At 49.6% G+C, this 16442-nt stretch overlaps 2 protein-coding genes and 1 non-coding gene across 32 annotated transcripts in view; all 3 read left to right on the plus strand.

Moving 5' to 3' along the window:
- Positions 1-5609, plus strand: part of CAMK2G (calcium/calmodulin dependent protein kinase II gamma) — a 62638-nt gene extending 57029 nt beyond the window's left edge. For 15 of the 26 annotated variants that reach the window (XM_053582474.1, XM_053582485.1, XM_053582480.1 and 12 more), the window contains 4 exons: positions 329-404; positions 757-851; positions 2883-3056; positions 3613-5609. In XM_053582474.1, coding sequence (XP_053438449.1) covers positions 329-404; positions 757-851; positions 2883-3056; positions 3613-3674 — 407 coding nt within the window. In that variant the 3' untranslated portion in view covers positions 3675-5609. Of the gene's footprint in view, positions 1-328; positions 405-756; positions 860-2882; positions 3128-3612 lie in introns of those variants that run through there. The other 11 variants (XM_053582476.1, XM_053582487.1, XM_053582478.1 and 8 more) reach the window with 3 other exon arrangements.
- A 593-nt stretch (positions 5610-6202) lies between these two features.
- Positions 6203-16422, plus strand: NDST2 (N-deacetylase and N-sulfotransferase 2). Of its 5 annotated transcripts, XM_053586101.1 has the most exons (14): positions 6993-7121; positions 10537-11883; positions 12077-12164; positions 12481-12635; positions 12799-12984; positions 13272-13400; positions 13522-13704; positions 13794-13890; positions 14257-14380; positions 14520-14694; positions 14900-15070; positions 15160-15269; positions 15467-15569; positions 15663-16422. In XM_053586101.1, exons 2-14 carry the CDS (start codon positions 10879-10881, stop codon positions 15786-15788), a joined length of 2652 nt encoding a protein of 883 aa, XP_053442076.1. In that variant the 5' UTR covers positions 6993-7121; positions 10537-10878; the 3' UTR covers positions 15789-16422. The 5 variants fall into 5 exon arrangements, with proteins under 5 accessions (XP_053442073.1, XP_053442076.1, XP_053442072.1 ...); XM_053586098.1 differs by lacking the exon at positions 6993-7121 and adding an exon at positions 6203-6317 and having other exon boundaries at positions 15467-16422; XM_053586097.1 differs by having other exon boundaries at positions 15467-16422.
- LOC128582728 (U6 spliceosomal RNA) lies at positions 15939-16045 on the plus strand. Its single transcript, XR_008379174.1, has one exon. It is a non-coding gene; the product is annotated as a U6 spliceosomal RNA (small nuclear RNA).
- Positions 16423-16442: the final 20 nt, after the last annotated feature.

A 16442-nucleotide genomic window follows, 5' to 3' on the forward strand; every position in this document is an offset into this window, starting at 1 on the left:
CTTGGTAGAGCCTTCATGATGTTCCAGGCCCCTCACCTGTTAAGGACAAGAGTATTTTCTACGACCTGGTTTGTGATGGAAAGGGAAGCAAAGGCCAGAGAACCTTAACTAACAGGTGGGCTTCAGGAGGAGGGGGTCATTGTCTCTGGAAATCCCAGAGAGGGGGATGGAGGGGAAAATGGGCTCACTCTTCCTGCCAAAGGCCTTAAAGACAGAGAAGAGGGATGTGTGTATCATCACAGGGGACTCCCTGAAGGATTAAGGGAGGTTCTCTGTCTCCTGGGAGGTTCCCCAGCAGGTAAATTGGTGTATTTTTTTCCCTCCACAGTGCGAAAACAGGAGATCATTAAGATCACAGAACAGCTGATTGAAGCCATCAACAATGGGGACTTTGAGGCCTACACGTGAGTAGAGACCCATTTCCTCATGATGTAAGTCATCTCTCAAGGTCTTCCCTGCTTCCAAAAAGTAGTCAGAAAAGGGAAAGCTGGCCTTGGGTACAGTGTCTGAATTAGACTTCAGGCCCCTAGGCCAAGAGCCCATCCAGGTAGATTCCCTCTGTGACTGAGCTCACTCAAGGTGTCCTGGCAGTGGGTAGAAAGGCCAGGGCTGAGCAGCTCAGGGGCAGGCCCTGTGGATCCTAGCAGCCTACAGCAGGATCCTTAGCAAGCTGCTGCTCCTGCATAGATACCACAGATAAGGAAGGAAGATAAGGAACTCAATAGAAGCCTGACAGCTATTTTTCCCCCTCTACAGGAAGATTTGTGATCCAGGCCTCACTTCCTTTGAGCCTGAGGCCCTTGGTAACCTCGTGGAGGGGATGGATTTCCATAAGTTTTACTTTGAGAATCGTGAGTGGGTTCGTGCTGCTGATATACTCCTGCCTGCTCCTCTGCCCCCTCTGCCTCTGTTCCCTGCTTACCTTCTCATCCAAGTTGCCCACTTTTCTCTTATTTGACCTCCCTGCTGCGCCCCTACTATGCATGCTTGCCTCCTTGTGCCCTGACGGTCTTAAACGAACACTTTGAAAGGCCCTGCTCCAGAGCCCCAAGCGCCCATTCATTCTGCAGCTGCCTCGTGGCAGTACTAGTGGTCACAATCAGGGTCTCTGTATTTCTTGAAGCCTCAGTTCTTCCCAAGACAAACTGGAAACCCTTTTAAGATTAGGTTGAGATGAGCTCAGCAAGTAATAAATTCTGTCTGCAGGTTTCACAATAGAGGAAATTAAAACCAGGATAAGAATGTGCAAGCAAGTTAACAAGGCACTGTTAGTGATTTGTGACATCAGACGTTGTGGCTGGAATCCTGAATGTTGAAGGGGGCAGGCATCCTGGAGGGAGGGTGGGGCATACATTCTGGAAAATTTGTGGAATTCCCAAGAGAGAAGCTGACTCACCACCCCTCCCATCTTTCTCTCCACTAAGATTCCCACTCTCCTTATTTTTTTTCTTTTCTTTCCCACTTTATCCTGGGCCTTCCCTGTCCTCCCCTGAGTTTTAATTAGTCACCATTCTCTCTACTGATTTCCATGCTCTCCGCATCTCAGCTGCACATATAAACCCTTAGCCATCTAAGTATTTCTGTTAGCCAGACACAATTCCAGAGGTTATATTAGTTCTCATGTAGAATCTAACATTAAATTTTTTTAGTTAGAATCTAACATTAATTTTAGAATTAAACTAAAAATGTGAATCTGAATAAAAGCAACATAATTTACACAGCATATGCTGATAATGGCAATCCTACTTGTTTCACCTTTCCTCTGAATCCTGGGAGCCCTGGGAATATCCTGAGCTTGGTGCTCTGGTAATTCTATTTTAACTTTGCTGCCTTAAAAAAAAAAAAAAATCATGGGCGGCGCCTGCGGCTCAGTCGGTAAGGTGCCGGCCCCATATGCCGAGGGTGGCGGGTTCAAACCCAGCCCCGGCCAAACTACAACCAAAAAATAGCCGGGCGCCTGTAGTCCGAGCTGCTCAGGAGGCTGAGGCAAGAGAATCGCTTAAAGCCCAGGAGTTGGAGGTTGCTGTGAGCTGTGTGAGGCCACGGCACTCTACCGAGGGCCATAAAGTGAGACTCTGTCTCTACAAAAAAAAAAAAAAAAAAATCATATCAACTTTGATGGTTACATTCATGATTTCACTCTGCAGCTGTAATTAGGGATAAACTAATCCTTGTGAAATCTAAAAATCAGCCTAGTAGAGTAGAAGAACCACAGGCTTTAGTTAGAGTCACATGGTCCTGAGGTCAAATGAGTGATTTGGGCAAATTACTTAATCTCCTGAGCCTATTTCTTTATCTTATAATGAAGAAAATATAATCGAACAAGAAATACAGCTCTTGCATGTAAAAACCCCAGCACAATGCCTGATTAAAAGAATAGCTGCTGGCTGGGTGCCCGTAGCTCAAGCGGCTAAGGCGCCAACCACATACACCAGAGCTGGTGGGTTCGAATCCAGCCTGGGCCTGCCAAACAACAATGACAACTACAACCAAAAAATAGCCGGATATTGTGGCAGGCACCTGTAGTCCCAGCTACTTGGGAGGCTGAGGCAAGAGAATCGCTTGAGCCCATGAGTTGGAGGTTGCTATGAGCTGTGACAGCACATGACACTCTACCCAGGGTGACAGCGAGGCTCTGTCTCAAAAAAAAAAAAAAAGAATAGCTGCTATTATCATTGTTACCCACCTTTCTCTTCCTTTTGGATAATGGAGACTAATATAATGGGGTATCCTAGCCTCTGGAGTGTGGAGGGGGTTACTTGCAGACTTTATGAATGGTTACTGGAGAGAGGGGGAGGCTTGGAAGTGCAGGCTGGGAAGAAAATGCAGGTAACCCAAGCCTGACAACCCTCCTATCTACCCCCCTGCCCTGCCCCCTGCAGTACTATCCAAGAACAGCAAGCCCATCCATACTACCATCCTAAACCCACACGTCCACGTGATTGGGGAGGACGCAGCTTGCATCGCCTACATCCGCCTCACCCAGTACATCGACGGTCAGGGTTGGCCTCGCACCAGCCAATCAGAGGAGACCCGGGTCTGGCACCGCCGGGATGGCAAGTGGCTCAATGTCCACTATCACTGTTCAGGGGCCCCTGCTGCACCACTGCAGTGAGCTCAGCCACAGGTGCACCTGGTTGGGGGGAGAGGGGCTGGGAGGGACTGGTACAAGTGGGGTCAGAGGAAGACAAGGCTGGGAGGTAGCTCTGGGAGAGGATGTGTGCACCATCCCAGATGAATGGCAAAGGCTGGGCACTCTGGTTGCAGTAAGTTATGCTCTGAAATTAGACTTGTGTCTAGCACCATAATTCCAAATTAGGTGGCCTCAAACAGGTTAATTCCCCTCCCTAAGCTCAGTTTTCTGTCAAAAGAGCAAAAGAGTGGTAACTACTGTATTGAATTGTTGTTATGCTTAAATAAGATAAGCAAAGTACTCAGTAAGTGCTCAGCAAATGTAAGGCAGTGTTATATTTAACATTAGCTTCATCTCCTCCCCCCACCTTCTCAGGCAGACTTGGCCACGTGATAGTGTACCGTGTGCTTAAGTCCCTGGAACTCACCTGTGTGCTCATTGTCCTCTGTTCTGTTACCACATTCTGTCCTGTTTGACAGGGGCATTAGGAGATTCCAGCTGGAGGTTGAACCTTCGCAGCCAGTGGCTCTGGAGGGCCTGAGTGACAGCGGCAGTCCTGTTCGTTTGAGGTTTAAAACAATTAAATTACAAAGCGGCAGCAGCCAATGCACGCCCCTGCATGCAGCCCTCCCGCCCGCCCTTCGTGTCTGTCTCTGCTGTACCGAGGTGTTTTTTACATTTAAGGAAAAAAAAAAAGATTGTTAAAAAAAAAAAACGGAATTTGTACCATGACATGTTTTACACCGATAGCCCTTGGGCTGGCAAGAAGGCAGGAGTTTATGTGATGCCCATCCTGGCATGAGCAGTGGGCTCACCCACCAGCCCTGAAGAGGTGAACTTGGCCTCTGGCTCCCATGGACTCAGGGGGACCAGGCAAGAACTCTGACAGAGCTTTGAGGGCCGTGATGTGACTGCAGCTACTGAGATAGCCTGCTTACCCCACGTCTAGGAATGGACTTCGTCAGAATTTGATAGGAGGCTAGAAGGAGCCTCCTAGAAGGAGGCTGATGAGAACACTGTGGCCATCAGATCTACTTGGGAGAAAACACAGAGCTGCAGCCTGCTCTGGAGGTAGCTGAGAAGCAGTGGCCTCAGGACTGAGGGCCAGGACGTTGCTGTACTGTTTTATTTAGTGCAGAAGGGAAGAGAATTGGTGCTGCAGAAGTGTGTCCGCTACGAAGCTGATGAGAAACCTCATGCTAGTCTGACATGCACTCACTCATCTATTTCTATAGGATGTACAACGCACGTGGGCCCTGATATTGAGGCCTGATCCCTGCAGCTAGGAAGGGGGAGGGGTTACTGCTTTGCTTTGTGTTTGTTTTCTTATAACTTAGCCAGGAGAGCACCGGGCCCTCGTCAAGGCCCCCCTTGCCACCTTTGGCGCTTGTTTCTGTATGGATCTGAACCATCTTTGTCTTGCCTTTTCATGGTGGTGGTCCCCTTGCTGACCCTCATCTGGGCCTGGGTCCCCTCCGCCAAGTGCCCCTGTGGGATGGGAGGAGTGAGGCAGTGGGATAAGAGGTGGTGTCTGTTTCTATGCATTCAGGCTGCCCTCAGGGCAGCCTCCCTTCTTACTCTTGCTGCACGCACATCTCTTTTTCTGTCTGCTCTGGCAAGAAGAAGAGGTGTCTTCCTTAAAAAGGCCTCTTTACTGACCAACTGAAGTATAGACTTAATACTGGACAATCTGCATGGGCATCACCTCCCCACCCATATACACCTGCATGTACCCAAAAGCCAAGGTTTCTACATTCATTGTCCCTCTTTGTGCCCAAGGAGTTCCATTCCAGGAGGGAAAGATCTATGCCCTAAGCAGATAGCAGAGAATATAATGGGAGGAGCAATTGGTAATGGTTTTGGTTTCTCCCAAACAACTGCAGATTTATGTGCATAAATATCTGCACTTTGGGGGGACAGGTGCATAAGACTCCAGCTCCCTGAACTACCTTCTGGAGGCACAAGAGGTAGGAGAAGAGGCAATGCTACAGGTTTACTTTGGAGCAAGCTGAGAAGAGAGCAGACTCACAGGTGCTGGTGCTTGGATTTAGCCAGGCTCCTCTGAGCACCTCATGCATGTCCCAGTCCTGGGCCCTGGCCCTGGCCCTCTCCTGCCCTGCAGCCTGCAGTGCCAGCACGCAGATCCCTTCACCATAGGGTTTGGTTTTGCTGGCTTGAAGACAAATGGTCTTAGAGTTCATTGAGACCCATAGCTTCATATGGCTGCTCCAGCCCCACTTCTTAGCATTCTTACTTTTCTGGGGCTAATGTCAGCATCTATAGACAGTAGACTATTTAAAAAAAAAAAATCACCTTTTAAACAGGAAATGGAAGGCATTTGATGCAGAATTTTTGCATGATGACATAGAAATAATTTAAAAATAGTGTTTGTTCTGAATGTTGGTAGACCCTTCATAGCTTTGTTACAATGAAACCTTGAACTGAAGATATTTAATAAAATAACCTTTAAACAGTCCACTGTGTTACTGCTCTTGGAGCTTCTGGCCAGAGGCTTAGGTTTCAGTTACAAGTCTTCAGATGGAGAGAAGTACCTTCTTCTACTCCCTTTGGGCCCTTTTTAGACTAAAACTTCCTCACGAACTCATCATCTTTCAAGCGATCCACCGGGCCGCAAGGCCAATTTGGTGTTGGGGGAGAAGATGCGGGCCCTTCAGAGGGCTGAGGTCTCGCCCCGCCTTCGGGCCCCTCCCGCTTCAGGGCGTCCCCTTCCCTCCCGGTGGGCCGGCCTGGCTCCCCCTCCGCCGAGCCGAGTGGACGAGTCCGCACCTCTGGCCCGCCCCCGCCGGGGAGCCGCGGCGCCGACGCTGGGCAGACTGTGCCACCGGGCTGGGAGCGGGGTGAGCTTCTGCAGGCGGGACGCAGAGCCCTCCTTCTCGGAGGTTGTGGCCGGGTTTAGCACAGAGGAAGATCATTTGATTTCCTGGCGCTTCGGTCGCTCAGCTGTTAGACCTGGAGCCGGTGGTGACCCGAGAGGGTGCCACGAGCGGCAGCGCGCCGTCTCCCCCCCGGTGGGAGCGGCGGTTGGGCCCGGCTGCGGCAGAGCGTTCGCTCGGAGATGGCGGAGCAGCCGCGACGCGGCCCGAGGCTCCGAGAGCTGGGAAGCCGGGCAGCCCCGGGACGCTGCGGAGCCCGGGGACAGCGCGGACGCCTCCCAGTCCGCCGGGTGAGCCGCCCTTGAGGAGAAAACCCCGTCCACCGCCCAGAGAGTGGCTCCCACCTGCGTTCTCCCGCAGTTCCTCCCCTCACTGACTTCCCTTGAGTGTTGCCACCATAACCTCCCGCAGGGTGTCCCGGGAGGCCCGTCAGTGCGCCCCAGCCACCCCTCGCCCTGCGTGCCTTCCGCTAGCCTCCCTCCTAGTTGCCTCATTCCCCTCCGTTCGCCCCATCAATACAGGACTCCCTTCTGCCCTCGGAGCTCTCTCTGCCCAGTGCCTGTCTCGATGTCACCCCAGAGTCGTCGCAGCGCGCCCCTTGCCCATTCCCCCTTAATGTCCCACATCGGTGCTCTCCCCGTATCCACCTGTGACCCGGCATTCCCCCTCAACAGGGTCCCTCGGTCTCCCTCCTCCCGCAGCATCGCCTCGCAGCGCTGGGCCCGCACCGCAGCCTGCCCGGTCCCCAGCAGTATTGCTCTCCCTGGCTCAGATGGCCTCAGTTTCTCCCTCCTCAGAAACCTCCCACTGCATACACTTAACACACACACACACACACACTGCATACACTTAACACACAGACACACTGCATACACTTAACACACACACACACACACCCTGTTGCTGCTTCAGTGTTTCTCATCCCACTCCTTCCGTAAATGTTGCTGCTGCTTGCAGGTATGAAGCTAAAATGCAGGGGTTAAGAACACCCGCTCTGGATATTGACAGGCCTGACTTTGAATCCCAGCCCCTCCACTGACTGAGCTGTGTGATTCTGGGCAAGTCACTAAGTTTCGCTGGGCCTCAAATTATTGGTATGTAAAATAGGGATAATAATACTATGTATCCCTTACTTATGTGTGCAGGTTAAATATATGTAAAGCTCTTTCTTAGAAGAATGTCTGACAAGTTGTAATACTGTGTATTGAGTATCAGCTTCCCCTTAGTGACTTCTTACTAGTATGTTTTCCCTAAAGTTATCTCTAATTCTTAGGATTCACCTCTTTGCATCACCATTTTGATCCTGTCTCCCAACTCTCTTTTCATGTCTATTAGTTTTACCCAGGCCAAAACCAAACTGTTCCTTTCTTTTTTCTTTTTTCAGCGATGGGGTTTTACCCTGTTGCCCAGGCTGGAGTACAGTGGGTCGATCAAAGCTCACTGAAGGCTTAGATCTGTTGGCCTCAAGTGATCCTCCTGCCTCAACCTTCCAGGTAGCTAGGACTACAGGTGTATATTATGCCTGGTTAATTTTTTTTTACTTATTTTTTGTAAAGACAGGATCTCTGTTGCCCAGGCTGGTCTCAAGTGTTTCTCTCCCTCTTAGCCTCCCAAAGTACTAGGATTGTAGGGCATGGTGGCTTATGCCTGGCCTTTGAACAGTCCTTTTTTTTTTTTTTTTTGAGACAGGTCTCAAGCTGTCAGCCTGGGTAGAGTGCTGTGGCATCACAGCTCACAGCAACCTCAAGCTCTTGGGCTCAAGCGATTCTCTTGCCTCAGCCTCCCAAGTAGCTGGGACTACAGGTGCCTGCCACAATGTCCGGCTATTTTTTGGTTGCAGTTGTCATTGTTGTTTTAGCTGGCCCGGGCTGGGTTCAAACTTGCCTGCCCTACTCACTGAACTATAGGCACTGCCCCTTTGAACAGTTCTTGAATCATTTCTGTCAACTCTGAAGGACCCTATCTCTACCTAATCGCCCCTGAGATGTGTGTGTATAGGGGTGAGTAGTAGAGAGGGATTGCCAGCCACTGGTTTTACTAGGAGCAGCTAATGTAGAGAGAGTGACAATAAAGCTTACAGAAGTGGTCTATTTAAGAAAAAGAACAAAAGAAATCCCCCAAATTAGGTCTCCTTAAAATCGATTGTCTGACCACACTGTACTCTTCTCTTTCTGTAACTGATTAGATATGACTTAAGCTCCAGTTACCTCTCTGTGTCATCTAGTCCCTCTCAGGTTGTTCTGTTTTTGGAACTGGACTTACTCCTTCATGTTTATCCAGGCTAGCTCAGTGACCATTCTGAGCTGTTGAGGAATAGAGCTATAGGACCACCTTGGCTAAGTTAAGAAGATTTTAAAGTAGACAGGAAGAGAAACTCTGGGCTCAGGTTGCTGGCCTTTCTTAGGTCACTGTAACATGGTATGCTCTGGGGTTACATTTTTATTTCGTCTCCTGACTTTAGCATATGTGAAGTAAAGGATGGGGTGGGTAATTTATTTATTTATTTACAGACAGAGTCTAACTTTGCCGTCCTCGGTAGAGTGCCGTGGCATCACAGCTTACAGCACCCTCCAGCTCTTGGGCTTAGGCGATTCTCTTGCTTCAGCCTCCTGAGTAGCTGGGACTACAGGTGCCCACCACAACGCCTGGCTATTGGGGTGGGTAATTTTTATTGAAAAAAAGAAATGTTTTTTGAAACAAAGTCTCAAGCTGTCACCCTGAGTAGAGTGCCATGATATCATCATAGCTCACAGCAACCTCTAATTCTTGGGTTCAAGTGATCCTCTTGCCTCAGTTTTTCTATTTTTAGTAGAGTAGGGGTCCCTTATTTTACTCAGGCTGGTCTCGAACTCATGAGCTAAAGCAATCCACCCACCTCAGCTAATTTTTTTTTTTTTTTTTGTAGAGACAGAGTCTCACTTTCTGGCCCTCGGTAGATTGCCGTGGCCTCACACAGCTCACAGCAACCTCCAACTCCTGGGCTTAAGTGATTCTCTTGCCTCAGCCTCCTGAGTAGCTGGGACTACAGGCGCCCGCCACAAGGCCCGGCTATTTTTTGGTTGCAGTTTGGCCGGGGCCTGGTTTGAACCCGCCACCCTCAGTATATGGGGCCGGCGCTCTACCAACTGAGCCACAGGCGCCGCCCAGCTAATTTTTTTTTTGAGACAAAGTCTCACGCTATCACCCTGGGTAGAGTGCTGTGATATTATAGTTCATAGCAGCCTCAAACTTGGGCTGAAGTGATCCTTTTGCCTCACCCTCCTAAGTAGCTGGAACTATAGGCGCTCACTATAACACTCGGCTAGTTTTTCTATTTTTAGAGATGGGGTCTTCCCCTTACTCAGGCTGATCTAGAACTCCTGAACTTAAACAGTCCACTCACTTTGGCCACCCAGAGTGCTAGGATTGGTGTGAGCTGCAGTGCCCAGCTAGGGGTGGGGAAGGAAGATCTTCAGGTTCTGGGTTTGAAAGCTAAGAGAATGATTAGCTATCACAATCTCTATTTCCTTTTGAATTCCTCTGCCATAGTGTCCACCTGACTGCAAGTTCGTTAGTGTTGTTGGCTATGATGTTGAGTTTGATTGCTGAGGAAGATTAATAGACTCATGAGTTTCCTCTTATCTGATATTTCGTTGGATCATGGGACTTCCGGAGCTTTATGTTCTTTCCTCACAGAAAGACTAGAGCTCTTGAGGGTGGGCTGACTGCTCAGTCATGAACTAGTAGAAAGGACCTGTTTTCAGCCTCCTGGGCTGTTTGGCTTCTTGTTATTGGGAGATTTGCTCCTTTCTAGCATTTGAATATACTGCTCCAACTCTGAATTCTGAGCGTTAGAGAGGAGTATTTAGACATTCATTTGGGTATGTTTTTTTGTTGTTGTTGTTTTATTTTATTTATTTATTTTTATTTTTTTGTAGAGCTGGGACTACAGGTGCCTGCCACAACGCCCAGCTATTTTTTGGTTGCAGTTCAGCCGGGGCCCGGTTTGAACCCGCCACCCTCGGTATATGGGGCCAGCGCCTTACCGACTAAGCCACAGGCGCTGCCCTGTTGTTGTTTTAGAGTCTTGCTCTATCACCCTGGCTGATGTGCAGTGGCATCATCGTGCACTGCACTGCAACCTTCTCCCTCAGCCTCCAAGTAGGTGGGACTACAGATGCTTGCCACAATACCCAGCCAGATTTTCTATATTTGTAGAGATGGGGTCTTGCTCTTACTCAGGCTGGTCTCAAACTCCTAAGCTCAAGTGATCCTCCCACTTCAGCCTCTCCGAGTGCTGGGATTACAGGTATGAGCCACTGTACCCAGCCTCATTTGGGTATTCTAAGAAGGGGAACAAGCTGTGAAGCTAAGCTATAGGACTCAGCTTGTGTTCTTATTCTACAAGAGCTTTTTTGGAAGAACAAATCATCCAGTAAGCAAGAGGTAAGAGAGGGACGAGAAAGAGAAATGGATTAATGATAATAGTTTCGAGGGGAGAAATAACCCATTGATTTCTCTGTCTTACAGACAGTGGGAGCAGAGATTGTGAACTTTGCTGACGTCTAATGTGAGGAGTTCAGTCAGGACCAATGGTGGAATCTGGCAAGATGTGCAGCCTAAAGCCATGGGCCAGGGGGCCATGGTGACCTGAGACTAGAGGACTCTGTCCAGTTGCCCCTTACTTCCCCTTTTACCTCTCCTACCCTGTACTAGGGGACTTGTCTCCACTTCCTCAGGGACCTGCCCCCTGGGGTAAACCCTTTCCCCTATTTTCCTATCCCCTACCCTCGCAAGACAGTACCAGTCTATAGAACTCCTACCTCTTCCCCTGAGGCGGTCCCCATCCTTCCCTTCCTTCCTTACCCCGCCATGCTCCAGCTGTGGAAGGTGGTACGCCCAGCTCGGCAGCTGGAACTGCACCGCCTCATATTGCTGCTGATTGCCTTCAGTCTGGGCTCCATGGGCTTCCTGGCTTACTATGTGTCCACCAGCCCCAAGGCCAAGGAACCCTTGCCCCTGCCCTTGGGAGACTGCAGCAGTGGTGGGGCAGTTGGCCCTGGCCCTGCACGGCCTCCAGTTCTACCCCGGCCCCCCAGGCCTCCAGAGACAGCTCGAACTGAACCCATGGTACTTGTGTTTGTGGAGAGTGCATACTCACAGCTGGGACAGGAGATTGTGGCCATCCTGGAGTCCAGTCGTTTTCGTTATAGTACCGAGCTAGCACCTGGCCGAGGGGACATGCCCACATTGACTGATCATATCCGTGGCCGCTATGTCTTGGTCATTTATGAGAACCTACTCAAATATGTCAACCTGGATGCCTGGAGTCGGGAACTGCTAGACCGATACTGTGTCGAATATGGTGTGGGCATCATTGGCTTTTTCCGAGCCCATGAGCATAGCTTACTAAGTGCCCAGCTCAAGGGCTTTCCTCTTTTTCTACACTCAAACTTGGGGCTCCGGGATTACCAAGTGAATCCTTCTGCTCCCCTCCTGCATCTCACACGCCCCAGCCACCTGGAGCCGGGGCCACTACCTGGTGATGACTGGACTATCTTCCAATCCAATCATAGCACATATGAACCAGTGCTTCTTGCCAGCCTTCGGCCAGCTGAACTCCCTGTGCCAGGACCAGTACCTCGTCGGCCCCGGCTTCCCACTGTGGTACAGGATCTGGGGCTTCATGATGGCATCCAGCGGGTGCTTTTTGGCCATGGCCTTTCCTTCTGGCTTCACAAACTTATCTTTGTTGATGCTATTGCATACCTTACTGGCAAGCGCCTCTGCCTGGACCTTGACCGCTATATCTTGGTAGACATTGATGACATCTTTGTGGGCAAGGAAGGAACTCGCATGAAGGTGGCTGATGTTGAGGTCAGTCTTTTTTGTTACTTAAATTATTTTCTTAAAAGCTATTCAAGCTCTGGCCTGTCAGACTGCCTTCCTTGATTCTGAGTTTGTCACACGTATACTCCCTGACCTTTCCAGGCAGGAAGAATACTGCTTCTCATATATTCCTCCTCAGTCTGCTGTCTCCTTATTTCTCATGTCCCTGCTACTCTTCTAGGCTCTGTTGACCACCCAGAACAAACTCAGGACCTTAGTCCCTAACTTCACCTTCAACTTGGGCTTCTCGGGCAAGTTCTATCATACTGGTGAGCTTATTTCCCTGTTCCTTCAGCATATCATTCTTAGTTTGGTCTTTCCCTTCACTATCTATCTCCTTGGGCAGACAAGTTGGAGAAAATGGTCAAGGTTTGGGGTCAGAGTGCTGTGAGGAGCTAGTAATGCTCATGAATTTAGGTTAGTATGGGTGCCTGGAGGACAAGTTGACAATGGTACAAAAAAAGTCTTAGGTGGGCAAGGGTGACTAACATTGTCCCAAGGATAAAAAGTAGTCAATGTTGTTATAAAACAAAGGAAGGCACAGGGGCTGACTGGCTGTGGTCAGTGGTCAGTGTGTGGTTGTAGGGACAGAGGAGGAGGACGCAGGGGATGACATGCTGCTGAAGCACCGCCAAGAGTTCTGGTGGTTTCCCCACATGTGGAGCCACATGCAGCCACACCTATTCCACAATCGCTCTGTGCTGGCCGACCAGATGAGGCTCAACAAACAGTTTGCTCTGGTGAGACCCTTGGATATCTTCTCCATACTTTCTCCCAGAGATGCTTCCTTTTTAGCCTTTCCCTACCCTTCCCATTTTTCTTTCTGTGGAGGCTTCCCCACCCTCTTTACCCTGTACTCCTCAAACCTCACCAGGTCCTGGTGAGAGTCTATGCCATTCCCAGGAACATGGGATTCCCACGGACCTGGGTTATGCTGTGGCCCCCCACCACTCGGGCGTGTATCCCATCCACACGCAGCTCTATGAGGCCTGGAAATCTGTGTGGGGCATCCAGGTGACCAGCACTGAGGAATATCCCCATCTCCGCCCTGCCCGCTACCGCCGTGGCTTCATTCACAATGGCATTATGGTGAGGGACTACTGATGCAAACTTGAATCAAACTCACATTTAGACAGCCTCCAACCTGTATTGACCTATATCCTATCAACTGCCAGTCCAAGTTCATTCACAAAATAGGGGGTAGAAGGGCGAAAAGTCATAATGCACAAGATAAGAGCTTTATCACTGTAATTTCTGAGTACTCTGTAAACCTAGAGAATCCCAGTGCCTCAAGACTTTTGTCCTTGTCTACTTCTCATTCAATCTTTTAAATCTCATTTTCCTCATCTGTAAATCCCTGTTTCTTTTTCCTGCAGGTGCTTCCCCGGCAGACGTGTGGCCTTTTTACTCACACCATCTTCTATAATGAATATCCCGGAGGCTCTCATGAATTAGACCGGAGTATCCGAGGTGGAGAGCTCTTTCTGACAGTGCTGCTTAATCCGGTAAGGTGCCAAGAGGAAGGGCTAGAGAACCAAAATGTTTGCAGGCTGTGAGCTTTACTCACCAAAGCTTATTCTGAGATGAGTAGGCTCTCTAAATCTGACATGCAGCACCCCCTTGCAGATCAGCATCTTTATGACCCATCTGTCCAATTATGGAAACGATCGGCTGGGTCTGTACACCTTTGAGAGCCTGGTGCGCTTCCTCCAGTGCTGGACACGGCTTCGCCTACAGACCCTTCCTCCTGTCCCTCTTGCACAAAAGTACTTTGAACTCTTCCCTCAGGAGCGAAGTCCCCTTTGGCAGGTAGGTGCGAAGCCCAGGCTGACCAGACACGTGACACGGGTGGGAGGTTAAGAAAAGACTAGGCCTTAACTGATTCTTGGCGTCTTTAGAATCCCTGTGATGACAAGAGGCATAAAGATATCTGGTCCAAGGAGAAAACCTGTGATCGGCTCCCAAAGTTCCTCATTGTGGGACCTCAGAAGACAGGTGAATCATCCTTAGCCAACATGTCTTGCCCTGCCTTAAACCCAAAGGATGCTTTTGCCAAGAAACTCCCTTTTCATATCCACTCATTAATCCAGTCTCTGGAGACAATGATTCTCAACTCTGGTTGTGTATTAGAATCATATGTGGAGTTTTGAAAAGATCAACAAGTGATTCTGATGCACAGTCAAAGCTGAGAACTGCTGTTTTAAACCCTTCCATGGGCTTCTCTCAGACTTTCCTCCTCTCATTGTAGTTTGGCCAAAGGGGACTTTACTACCCAGAGTGCTTATTTTCTCACTTCCTTCAACCTCATGCTGTTGAGCTGTCTTGTCTCCTGAAGTGGCCTGGTCTTTCTCTCTCATTTAGGGACTACAGCTATTCACTTCTTCCTGAGTCTACACCCAGCTGTGACCAGCAGCTTCCCTAGCCCCAGCACCTTTGAGGAGATTCAGTTCTTCAATGGCCCTAATTACCACAAGGGTATTGACTGGTGAGACTGGGTCCCCTTTGAATGCTTCTCAGAGCACTCCCTTCTGCAAAAATACCCCATTCCAGCCTCTTACAGCACAGACATCTGGCCTCTTTACTCAGCAAATTTCTCTGCCTCTCTGCTCCATTTTACTTCTTAGGTACATGGACTTTTTCCCTGTCCCTTCCAATGCCAGCACTGACTTCCTATTTGAAAAAAGTGCCACCTACTTTGACTCAGAGGTTGTTCCACGGCGTGGGGCTGCCCTCTTGCCACGAGCCAAGATCATCACTGTGCTCACCAACCCTGCTGACAGGGCCTACTCCTGGTACCAGGTCTGCCTGAAGCTAGGGACATTGGGGCTTACGATGGAGGGGAGGTGATGAATGCTAGATAGAAAGAAAGGAATTAGAGTAGAAAAACTAAGCTGGTGCCTTAGGGGAAGAGGGTACCTATGCTGTCACCAGATCAAGAATAAGAGCTGAGTAATACTGTCAAATTGCCAGTCCTTTCTTTACTTTCCTATTCCTTGTCTTTCAGCACCAGCGAGCACATGGAGACCCAGTTGCTTTGAACTATACCTTCTACCAGGTGATTTCGGCCTCCTCCCAGGCCCCTCTGGCACTTCACTCCCTGCAGAACCGTTGTCTTATCCCTGGCTACTATTCTACCCATCTACAACGCTGGTTGACTTACTACCCCTCTGGACAGGTATAATCCCCCCAAGATCCTTTATTTTTATCCCCTCACCCCAGAGGCTCCTTAGGAATATATGGGGAACCACATTCCTGTCTCTTTAGTTGCTGATTGTGGATGGGCAAGAGCTGCGTACCAACCCAGCAGCCTCGATGGAGAACATCCAAAAGTTCCTGGGTATCACACCTTTCCTGAACTACACACGGACCCTAAGGTGGGAGAGCATGACCCAGAGGAGGAATACTCTGGGGGAATGGGGAAGCAGGTTGACCATGTCTCTTTAGAAGAGACATGGATTTACTTTGTCTCACAAGGAGAGACATGTCACTGTCAGCTGGGAGGGGTAGTGTGTATTTATGGTGTTTGAGTTTCTCTTCTCCTTGCACCTAATGGTCTCTTCCTGTTGAGCAGGTTTGATGAAGATAAGGGATTTTGGTGCCAGGGACTTGAAGGTGGTAAGACTCGCTGTCTAGGCAGGAGCAAAGGCCGAAGGTACCCAGATATGGACGCTGAGGTAAGTAAGCCTGGGGCAAGGTATCCCTCTCCACCTCTAGGAGCTAATTCTCCCTCACTCCTTACCACCTCTGCCTTCATTTTCTCCTATCAGTCCCGCCTTTTCCTTACGGACTTTTTCCGGAACCATAATTTGGAGTTGTCGAAGCTGCTGAGCCGGCTTGGACAGCCAATGCCCTCGTGGCTTCGGGAAGAACTACAGCATTCCAGTCTGGGCTGATGTCCCAGCCTCCCATACCAGCAAAAAACCCCCTATATCCCTAAGGGGCAAGTCCAGAGCAAGGCCCACAAGGGGGATTAGAATGGCCTGGCTCCTCCCCCTTCTACCTCAGTGGCCCCCAGTCTTGAGATGTCTAAGAAGGGAAGGGTAGTGCTCGCTTCAGCAGTACATATACTAAAATTGGAACAATACAGAGAAGATAAGCATGGCCCCTGCGCAAGGATGACACGCAAATCTGTGAAGCGTTCCAAAAAAAAGAAGGGAAGGGTATCTCTTTCCCATAGTTCAGGGCCTGACAGAGAGGCTTCTCTTGATACCCCACATCATGGTACTAGGTACCTTTGATTCATGATCTTGGGAGGTGGGGAGGAATGCGAGGGTCCAGGCAGGGTAGAGAGGAATGTATTAGTCCAATGATTTCCCTCTTTGTCCCCAGCAGTATATCTGTCTATACCAGGCTATGGGAGGGGCCCTTACTGTGGCACCTTTAGTCAGGCAGTGGCATCTACCTGTGGCCCGGCCCTCCTAATGTCATTCACATTGAATGGGGATGAGGTCGGACAGTGGCTCATAGAGCTGAGTATGAGCCCTAGCTGTGGGCTAGAAATGTCCTTAATAAACATCCTTATTTTTCTGTTTTGTCTGCCTCACTGG

The sequence above is a fragment of the Nycticebus coucang genome, chromosome 3, assembly GCF_027406575.1.
Source record: "Nycticebus coucang isolate mNycCou1 chromosome 3, mNycCou1.pri, whole genome shotgun sequence".
NCBI lineage: Eukaryota > Metazoa > Chordata > Mammalia > Primates > Lorisidae > Nycticebus > Nycticebus coucang.

Bases quoted from the DNA above. Each gene is read 5' to 3' on its own strand.
- NDST2 (XM_053586098.1), top strand. From the start codon at position 10,879: ATGCTCCAGCTGTGGAAGGTGGTACGCCCAGCTCGGCAGCTGGAACTG. The intron at 13,891-14,256 runs GTGAATCATCCT...TCTCTCATTTAG, and splicing joins TGTGGGACCTCAGAAGACAG to GGACTACAGCTATTCACTTC. The intron at 15,071-15,159 runs GTATAATCCCCC...CTGTCTCTTTAG, and splicing joins CTTACTACCCCTCTGGACAG to TTGCTGATTGTGGATGGGCA.